Raw genomic sequence first — 11,248 nt, forward strand, 5'->3', positions numbered from 1 at the left:
ATTTTTTTTTTGGATTTGGTAGCTTGGTGGTGTAATTTTGAGTTCATTATGCACTGAGTGAGTTTGTTCTGTCTGTTCAGACGTTTATATTTTGTTTTTGCTCCTGTTTTTAAAAAATTATTTGTTAGGGGAGGGGGGGGAGGTGGTAATATATTTTTTTGGTTCTCCTATTTGTCCGGAATGTTACTCATCATACATTTTGATGGTATATTTTTGTGTCCTGTCCACTTAAGTTTCTTTTTTTTTTATTGTGGCTGGTTTACTTACAATCAGATATGACCCTCATATTTTGATCTACCTTGAATTGTTCTGTAACAGCTGGCTTGTGGGTTTCTTATTTTAATCTGTTAACTGCCGTACTGGAAATGGCACGAATTAGAAATTTGGCCAGAAGACTCGTCCTTCAAATATCGACCAATTTAAATAACCCTCATCTTCGCAAAAACACAAACCTGGGATATATATATATATATATATATATATATATATATATATATATATGTGTGTGTGTGTGTGTGTGTGTGCGTGTGTGGGTGTGTGTGTATGTGTGTGTGTGTGCGGGTGCGTGTATGGGGATGGTGTTTATATCTCATGGTGTGTGAGATGTTGTTGATATGCTATGTGGGTGGGGATTGAACACTTTGCGTATAAATGTATACATAAATCCAATACTAGCGTTACCAGGTGTTGCTTTGAAAAACTCGTTCATGAATTAACAAAGAAAAAGAAAGCTAATTGAGTGAAACACATTTCTAGTTCTTTAAATTTTATTTCAGAGATACGACACATTGTCCAGTGTTGTCATCATTTCGGGGCGAATTAGAAGCTAAAAGTGAATGTTATATACATAGGATGACAATTCGGTTAAAGTTGTATGTTATTGAAGATTATGAAATACATCGCCTTTTATGTCTTAAAAATTTACGTTTGGACGTCTGTTTCTTTCTGACATAATACAACAAAGGAATATTTAGTTTACAATGAGAAACGTACGCCATTTTTTCTTTCGGTTCACGTTGAAACCAATGACTCAATAATTATTTGACGTAATTCAGGATAATCCAGAATCCGCAAAGATAAATAGAGAAAAATCAATTTAAAATATCAACCTTGATTTTTCTTGTCATATAAATCAAAATCTGGATTAAATTACTCAATAGTTAGAGCACCCAACTTGGACGCAGAGATACCAAGTAGATCTGTCATTCTGTCGAATTGAGAACGAGTCCATTCAGCATCGTTGGCTTGCTGTTGAAACTCTTTACATATTCAATTCAAAACTGTCTTTATTGTCGGAAATATAGTGCATATTACTCAAAAATACATAGGAGTAATATAATGATATGATAATAGCAAATAAGAAATAAGAAAAATAGATAATAGTCCCTTATGATCTTTCTCCGTTATCTAAATTATTATAACTAAATCTAAATAAATGGCTCTCTCTCTCTCTCTCTCTCTCTCTCTCTCTCTCTCTCTCTCTCTCTCTCTCCCCCCCCCCCCCACTCTCTCTCATTTGTTTGCCATTCCACAAAGATATAAGGTTTTTTAAATTTGTTAAAAGCGACGATGTTTGTATGCTTAAATTTAAATTTTCTTTCTTTAAAAGTTATTAAGTTGTTGAGGATTGGAATGGAAAAATTGTTAAGGATTTTTAAAGTTTCTGGTGCCATTGTGCGCATTCTTTAAATTTCTAATGTGGGGCCTTGGTCTTTTTTAATAGATTATCATGAGCTACTACGGTCGTAAATAAATCGAGAGGCACGTTCTTTGAGTTTTTCTATTTTTTATGTGTTTGCTTTGGAACAGAAATGGATGCTATTGGACAAAAATTAAACTTTGAAAAAAATAATAAATGAAAGATGATGAGTCTGTTTAATTTTGAAAATGTTTACCAATTCTTTTCAGAACACTCAATACTTGTCTGATTATGAGAATGATGTTTATATTGTAAAGATGTCAATTATTACAGTCAATTTCATATGAGATGAATCTTTATCCAGTACCTGAAGAACTACTTTCTTTGGAAAACTGATATCATAAAAAGGTCATTGTCAGTAACATTAAAATAGATAAACCATGGAAAGAATTGGCATTATATTAAAACTGTTTTAGAAAAATGAATTGTTCAAAGTAAATTGTCTTGAGAGCCAGACTATTACCCAAACATGAATAATTCGATACTGGCAACATTCACGACTTAATCCAATCCAATCCAATCCAAATTAGTTGCAGCTTCATGTGATGAAGATGGACCCAGCTAGGTGTGGTGGGGTGGCATTGCGGTAATATATATATATTGTGTTTAAACTGATCGAGATTATACAATTTTGTCGGGTTATTGTTTGCTCTGACATTTTCAGGGATGCTGTTCCATGCGCGAATGGTACTGGGGAAGAACAACTGTTTGTGCACATTGATTCTGGAATATAGCAAAGAAAATGCATTTCCTTTTCTTCCGTGGTTTTTCAATGTGTTAATAGGGATGGCGGTGGCTTCCTGTCAACCCTTGAACAACATATTGAGCTTTTGTGTCTCTCTACGTCCAATAAGTGGGGTCCAATGGGGTTTAATCACTCCATCTTTTACATTGTGTTATCGGTTGTAGTCATTACAGACAAATAGACAGGCCTTTCTTTGAATCATTTCTATCTTATTGATCGATGTTGATATAATCTGGTCCAATATGCCGCTGTTGTATTCTAAAACAGGTCTCACAAATACCTAATAGAACTTTTCTTTCACTCTTGTGAGGCATGATGATAGGTTCCGACGTAGAAAGATAAGGATGTTAATAGCATTGTTGAATATCTTTTCAATATGTGGATTCCATCTTAACTTGTCGATTGTTATGCCCAGGTAATCAGCCTTTGTTTCTGTTTTCAATTTTTTATTGTCATTGTCGGATGACTTGACATTTTTTTGGAGAACCATTGAAAATAAAATCGAAAAATATTACAACTAGATATTTCTTTTTACTCCGAACACACATTTGAATAGCATCTGTGTTGTGAAGCAGCTTCTGGATGTTTACGCATGTGCCATGTCATGGCATTTTTCTGGCGACAGCGAAAGCTACAAAAACTACACTGCAGTGGTTTTTCTTGCGTTTGTCCATATGTTGTGCTACTGTCTCCATTATCTTCCAATGTTACAGTTACTGGGCTGGCGCTCAAATCCTGATGAAAAACACTTGGTTGGGAATCTTTCAAAGAAGGATATACACTTTTACATTCGTGGTTTATATTTCCTGACTGTTTCTGTGATGTAAAGATTTCTTTTTGTTGTGTTGCACATGCGTCACGAAGTACAACTAAAGAACTTGATTGGTGAACTTTCTTGAGATGGTGATCCATGTCCCTCTGATGCCGAAAGAAAAGTGGACAGTCTTCTACGGGACACGTGATGGTTTTGTGTGCCAAAGATTTTTTTGTTTTCAATGCTGACCTAATTCGACGTGGATTGAAGTCTGCAGGGATTTTAGTATTTTCCAGTGTGATATCTGACCTGTGAGAGGACGATGGCGCCCTCTGAGAGTGTGTTGCATCGTGTGTTTCTTTTATGTGAAGAAGGTATTCGCTTATTTTTGTGAACTGCATACGGCAAAGACTACAAAAAAGAATTCCGTCAGTCGTCAAGGGGGTATTTGGCTCATGTGATGAAAATTGTAGGTTACTTTCAGATGGTAGATCAGAATCAGAAATGTCTGAATTTATCACATTTGATGAAGAGCTGGGTCCTTGGTGTGTTGATTTGGGAATAGTGAATAATTTTGAAGTGCCAATAACAGAGTTTGCGTTTCTTCTACACATGTCACATTGAGAATCGGAATCTAAAAGTCCTTCCATTTTTTTACCACATGAAATACATGAATTATAAAAGGAGACATCGCAGTCCTTTTCGTCCACTGGGGGGCTTGGATAAACATCGTTTTCATATTGTGGGATGTCTTCTGAACTGTCGTCTTCTCTCTCGCCGAGTTTACACCTCAAACACGAACGACAAAAGTGTAAATCATTAGGTACATCATTAATTTTACGGACCGGTACACCACATGATGAACATGAAACTATTGTGAGTGTTGGAACAGGACTCTTTGATGATCGCGTATCCAACGGGTACTGTTCGTGAAACTTCCATGCATGTACATTAAAATCATTTTTTACTGTGTCTGTATCTATTTTATGAGTTTCATTTTCGAAGCATTTGAGTTTTTTGTTTCTCAGATTTGCAATTGTTTCAGCATTCGCGGCTAAAGACGTTGTATTAGCTTTCCTTTTCTTTTTTATTTTCTTCGATCCAGAACCACCGCGAGGTTTGAACCGAAAAGTGGCGTAAACGAAATTTTCGTTAGATTTCAGCATACGAGATGTTTTCTTCCTCCTTCGTTTTACCCCTAACATGGGTTTATCGTCTGTAGGAGTTGCGGACTCTAAACTATTTTGTTCCGGTTGTACATTTTGTTCTGCTTGTTTCTTAGCAGTGCTTACTGTCTTGTTATGCTCGTTTGACTGTTGGCTTGCACTACGAGCCATTTCCATTTCAATCTGACTTGTTAAATATATAATTCTATTTTCGAGAGTTGTTTCATCATTCCCTTGCTGAATTCTAGGGTATTCCTCGGAACTTTTGGAGGTTTTGACTGCATTAGCACTTGTTTTTTCTATAGATGGTAGAGAGTTAGCTAAACTAGTTGGAGACATCAAAGTGAACTCTTGATTTAGAGAGGTAGACATACTGGGAAGGAACGTAAGATTTGATGTGTTTCCATTGAGGAAGGACGTATCAGATATTGAGTCAGATGAATGAAATATGGATTCTACAGGAAAAAGGAAAGAATCTTGATGAGTCTTAGATTCAACCATTGGTTTTTTAGGTGGTCTGCCTCTTCTTTTTGTGGACTTTGACCCGTTTGGTCCTATATTTGGATATATTAACATAATTGGGTCTTGCGAATTGGGAGTATTTGTCTGTTCCTGTCCTGCTGCTATAGAAGCGCTTGATAACATGACATTGTGTCGTATTTCAGAACAAATGTCACTCGAATCACAAACTTCTTTTTTAATAGTCGGAGCATGATAATGTAAATTATCCGTGAATCCCCCTTGACTTCTAGACGTTACTGATGGTGATGAGCAAGGACTATGACTGAGAGATACAATTATATCTAAATCGTTCGAGGTTTTCTGATACTCTTCAGTCAGGTGAATTTGATACTGGTTGGGCAATTGCTGTTGAAACTGTTGCTGATCAAGAGTGATTGCTTGTTCTTGTATTATTGACATGACTTCTTCCCTTGATCCTTTCAATCGTTCTTTAACTAATTCACTCATTGGTTCTTCCACGCTGGCAATGAGTTCAGGCGGTATATAGTTGGCATCGGCATTTAAGTTCTTATCTTCGATTTCTACATCAATTTTATCTGGACACATTTCCTCAAAATGTTCTGCGGGATTTGTTTTAATAGTAGTTTCGGGTTTAACTTTAGATCTATTTCTTGTTCGCTTACTCCAGGGAAGTTTTAGAATGCTTGTATACACGCCAGGAAATAAAGAATTTTCAGTTAGAAGCTTCATACCTTTATTTTGATTTTTCCTTGAAGCATTAACTTTAGTGCGTCCTTTGGGACGTCCAGGTTTTAACTTAACCCATTCTTTGTTGGGTTCTGTAGAGATTGGTTGATTATAAGAACTGTTTTCAATTGATATTCTTGCTTCGGCTGATGTCAAAGGGGTCGTGACTGTGCCCGGCTTTTGGGGGAGATAAGTACTGTTTAGCGTCGTAAGAGGTGTTGATACTTGTATTGGATCTAATGGAAGTGCTGCAGTTGGTTGTAGTGTGTTTTGTGTTTCGCTCATTGCTGGTCTTGCAACAGGCTGTTCAAATGTAAAATGTTGCAGAGTTGTATAACCCTCGGGGAGGTCCTGAAGAACAGGAATGGCAACAAAGTTACTTAAAGTTCCGTCAGAGGCTTGAGACATCAACAATGACTGCAAAGGCATGGCTGGCTGTGAGTAAATATTGTGGGATGGTGCCATGGTTGACATGATTGTGTGTATGGTATTTCCAGAAACTATTTCACTGGTTTTTGGCGTTATAGCTTCAGTGCTTATACAAGGCAATTTGATTCTCTGATCTTTGTCTTCCTCGAATACTTTACTTCCATGGTGGATTTGCGATTTTAGAGACGATGATGGTGATGATGCTATGATTTTGGGAGAAAGTTTTGGTACAGATTCTGTTAAAAGAAAATTAGGAGACGAGCTAAATTCTTCAGGATGTGTGCGTTTCTGGTTGGCAGATTCGAGCAGAAAATTCTCTGGAGCATTCGATGACAAAGTATATGCACTTTTTATGTTTTGGAAATCGGGCTTCAGTTGTAGCACAGAGATGTGTTTTCCATCTGAATTGATAAGGTGACTTGATATGTCAATGCCTGTATTTTTCAGGTCTAAATCATTGCTTGTTCTAATGCCGTCAACAACTATATTCCGATTGCCTTTTGGACTTAAAGTATCGTTGTTGGTATTTAGTTTATACTTAGTGAAAAGCGATGAGTTAATTGCTTCTTTATAAGATGGAAGTGGAGAGTTTGGCATGGAGAAGAGAGCTGACGGTGGATATAATGGCTTTGAATCGGTTTGTACGAGCGATGGTGCAATGGACTCAAAAGATGATTTTGTGGCATGGTTACTACCTGTAAGAATATTTGAAACCATGGATTTGCGCAGTTGACAATGTAGGAGAGACTCTTCTCTGAGAGACCCCTTTCCAACGTCAGACACTGCTTTTGTTAATGGTAACTGTATACCATTTCTTTGTTCTGTATCGTTGTTTTTTTGCGTAGGGAGTTGTATGGTAGACGTTAGTGACTCCAGATTGATTACATAGGGCGCTGCCTGATTAGTATCTGTAGAAGAATAAACACGGGAAGAGACGACAGGGGTGTTGAAAGAGGTCGAAAACAGGGAACTCGCTGAGATGTTTTGCACGTTTAGGCATTTCATCTGCTCATTGTTTACTGAGACGTTTATAAGAGAATCCCCCTTATGCAGGGTCAAATCCAAAGGACGTGGAGAGTTTTCTGGGTCATTTAATTCTACATGATCCTCTTCAATATCATGATCATTTGACGAATGGGCTGTCGGAGTCTGCTCTTGACCTTTTTTATGTACAGACAAGTCGAGAACAACAGCGTTATTATTTATTATGCTGTCACCGCCACTGTCTAGTGTTTGCTCCTTAATTATAGTGCCGCTCCGTCCACGGATACCTTCTATGACATTGTCTAGCTTTCTTTCCCTGTCAGCCGCGCTACCTGTCAGCCTGTTGGATGGAAATTATTATTATTATTATTATTATTATTATTATTATTATTATTATTAATTATTATTATTATTATTATTATTATTATTATTATTATTATTATTAATTATTATTATTATTATTATTATTATTATTATTATTATTATTATTATTATTATTACTATTATTATTATTATTATTATTACTATTTAGTATTATTATTATCATAATAATAATTATCAATATTATCATTTTTAATATTATTATTGCTTTTTGTTGCTATTCTCCTCCTCCTCCTCCTCCTACTCCTCCTCCTCCTCCTCCTACTCCTCCTCCTACCCCTCCTCCTCCTCCTTCCTCTTCTTCTTCTTCTTCTTCTTCTTTTTTTTTTCTTCTTCTTCTCTTCCTCTTCGTCATCATCATCATCATCATCATCATCATCATCATCATCATCATCATCATCATCATCATCATCTTCATCGTCGTCGTCGTCGCCGTCGTCGTCGTCATCACCACCATCATCATCATCATCATCATCATCATCATCATCATCATCATCATCAACAACATAACCATCATTACCAACATCATTGCTCTGATAAAACAGTTCCTGAAACAGTAACATTAACCGGTGCTTTACAATGATAATCTCTACTAATAGAAAGTCCTAATAACGAGCAAAATGCAGATAAATTAATGACAGGAGTAAATAATAAAAGTGGATGTGTTTTATAAAATCACATATTTACTATTCCTCACTTGCTATAATACTTGAGTAGCCTCCTCATTAATGCAGGAGAGTCAAGATTTGTTGCTGATCGCAAAGCTTCAAAATCGTTGAAAACGTCAGAGGGCAGGGCCAAAAGAGGTTCCATACTTTCTGACGAAGACATCGTCATGTCGTTAGTGTTATCAGTAGTCAAAAGCGTCGTATTCTGGACAGGGCGATGGTTTTGTAAAATCGATGGACAGTGGAGTTGTACGGGTGGCATCACGAGTTGACTTTTAAAATTCTTGGTTGCTTGTTGTTCCATCGTATTCTGTTGTGAGGTGAGAAGAAGGTTAAATAGTTTATTCTGATAATCTATAAAGATTAAGCACCAATTTATTATGTTGTGAGGTGAGAAGAATGATATATAGTCTATTCTGATAATCTATAAAGATTAAGCACCAATGTAATCTGCTGTGAGGTGAGAAGAATGATAAATAATAGTATATTCTGATAATCTATAAAGATTAAGCCCCAATGTAATATGCTGTGAGGTGAGAAGAATGATAAATAGTTTATCTATTATTAGTTTATCTGATAATCTATAAAGATTAAGCAAGAATATATTCTCTTGTGAGGTGAGAAGAGTCGTACATAGTTTATTCTGATAATTTATGAAGATTAAGCACGAGAGTAGAAGTTGTCATAATCAGGTCATGGCTGTGTTACCAATCCCATCTTCATTGTGGCTTGTTTTGTAAGATTAGAATCAAAGGTCTTCACTTTGCTATTTAAAAATGAAAAAATAATAAAAAAAGAAATTTGCTATTAAACATTGAAATACCTCTTTCGTGGATTCATATCATTTTCATGTCCTTCACTATTGGAATAAAATAATAATGGCTCACTGCCTTGAAACATTTGTTTTATTTCTAGTCACAAAATGAAATCGAATAAAACAATATTAGTTAGACCTGATATAGTAGAAATTGCCGAATTTGAACAGAACCTTTGCATTGAATCAAATCGAATTTCAAAGGGCAATAAGAGATAAAAAGCTCAAACGCCTATCAAATACATGGCTTACACCCCTTGCCAAAAACAAAGCCCAAGATAGAAATAACTGCTTGTAAGCGCACAACCTCACCCCCTCCCCCCCCCCCCCCCCACCCACCCCCCAAAGAGAGGTAAGTAAACGAATTCAATATTCTATTTTGTCACAACTTTGGCAAACTCCCAGATCACCATCAATTTCATCTTTTTTTAAATTGTACTTCATTTCAACGTTTATTTGCTGTGCCTGCCTATCTACCCATCTATTTATCAATATATATATATATATATATATATATATATATATATATATATATATATATATATATATAAACGTTTCAAGTATAATTATGATTATTTAAATTCTACCACACTGTTTCAAGCGTTAACTCTCATCAGGAAGTGAATATATATATATATATATAATATATATATATATATATTATATATCTTTCTCTCTCTCTCTCTCTCTCTCTCTCTCTCTCTTTCTTTCTTTCTTTCTCTCTCTCTCTCTCTCTCTCTCTCTCTCTCTCTCTCTCTTTTGTTGTTGTTGTTGTTGTTGTTGTTGTTGTTGTTTTTGTGCGGCTTACAACACTTTACCTCCGATCTGAATGTAGAGGATCGAATCCCAGTATAGGCGGCGCAAACTTGAGTCCTTGGGAAAGACTCATTACTCAGATGGTATAATATGAATAAGGGGTGGATAACAGCGTATTCTTTGATGAAAAAAAAATAACAGCGCCTTACATCTTGAATGCCTTGTCCTAGATCTTTACAGTCTATGTTGGCCTTGAACAGCGTGTAAAGTCCTTTAGGGCGTGTAATAATATTTTTTCTACTTTCTTTGCTCCTTGTTTTTCTATTTTCCTTTGATCTTTCAATTCATGAATATGCCTATGGAAGATACCAATCGCTTGATTTTTATCAAGTTTAGCGTTGTCTGTTTGTTTGTTTTTTCCTATTCGTGCATTTGTATTTTTAGTTACTAAAATCCAACCAATGGTTGATGAGTTTCATATCAGAATATAGGCATCCTAATTACAAGACTTTTTATAAGCATATTATTGCTTACATTTTGACTTTTCGAAAGATATTCCGACTGACATCTTCCAAATTATGTCTATTACATCTTTCAATAGGTTGTGGAAAGTAGAAGTTAATTGAATTTGAGATGTATTAGCCGTTCGTTTGTTATGTAAATTTGTTATCAATAGACCACAAAGTGTATTAGGAACACGTGATGATTATATTTTTCACAAAGAACACTTGTGCCGTAATCAGAAGGTTTGAAATTCAATCTCCAGTCACGAATAATACGAATTGATAAGGATCAACAATTGTAATGTGTTTATCTGCTTTGTCTGGCGCTGTATCATACACAACTTCCTAGATTATTTATCTTCCATGTGTGTATTTCTAACTGTCTTGCTTACACGGGACCTTCATTCCCATGGGAGAATAGGCTCTCCATCCTGTCCAGATGTATAGATAGAACGAAGATGACGTCACTCGGGTCTTTGCTATTGTTTTATTGCCATCAGCGTTTATGAGTAATTCTCACTAAACTGTATTAACCAGACTATAAAAGTTCATGTTTACACATGGTTTTGTGTGTTGGTCCGTTATACTTCCGGATGGCAATGTTGTGAGCTTCTTAGCCAAGCGCATACTATCTATAGTATCTTTTCAATCTTAATTCAAATATTACTAACCACCCACCACTACCCCCCCCCCCCCCCTTACCCTTATTGCTATGAGTATGCGCCCTACACGCGTGTCTATTCACCAATTTTTCACCTTCGGCCTTTTGCTTTATGTTCGTGGATAATATAAACGAATGATACTCTTTATTTGGCAAACTTTGGTCACATGTGTTTGGGGCAGCGTGGCTCAGTGTTACGGTCTTTGCTTCCTACCCGAAAGGTACCGAGTTCAATCACTCGACACTGCGTTGTGTGGCCTTGAGCAAGTCACCTCGCCCTAGCTCACTTTGCGGCGCTGCTCTGCGGCTGACGCCTGGGTTATTCCAGTCTTCCCTTGGAATAGACCATAAAGACAAATTTCCCTTTGGGTGTGAATAAAGGGAATTTTATATTTTCATTTTTATCTTTTGTAATACAAAATGTCCAAGAGGTTGTCAGTAGATAGATGTGTTTTGATTAATGAATTATAGCTCTTGGC

At 36.2% G+C, this 11,248-nt stretch overlaps 1 protein-coding gene across 3 annotated transcripts in view; it reads right to left on the reverse strand.

Moving 5' to 3' along the window:
* Window positions 1–749: 749 nt before the first annotated feature.
* The window catches only part of LOC144971284 (uncharacterized), a 40,936-nt gene continuing 30,437 nt past the window's right edge, over window positions 750–11,248 (reverse strand). For all 3 annotated transcript variants that reach the window (XM_078911898.1, XM_078911899.1, XM_078911897.1), the window contains exons 2-3: window positions 8,065–8,345; window positions 750–7,326 (exon numbers count right to left, since the gene is read on the reverse strand). In XM_078911898.1, the coding sequence (XP_078768024.1) occupies window positions 2,976–7,326; window positions 8,065–8,345 (4,632 nt within the window). In that variant the 3' untranslated portion in view covers window positions 750–2,975. The remainder of the gene's footprint in view (window positions 7,327–8,064; window positions 8,346–11,248) is intronic.

Source organism: Berghia stephanieae, chromosome 4 (genome assembly GCF_034508935.2).
Source record: "Berghia stephanieae isolate SIO BIC M18660-M18661 chromosome 4, UCSD_Bste_1.3, whole genome shotgun sequence".
NCBI classification, from domain to species: domain Eukaryota; kingdom Metazoa; phylum Mollusca; class Gastropoda; order Nudibranchia; family Aeolidiidae; genus Berghia; species Berghia stephanieae.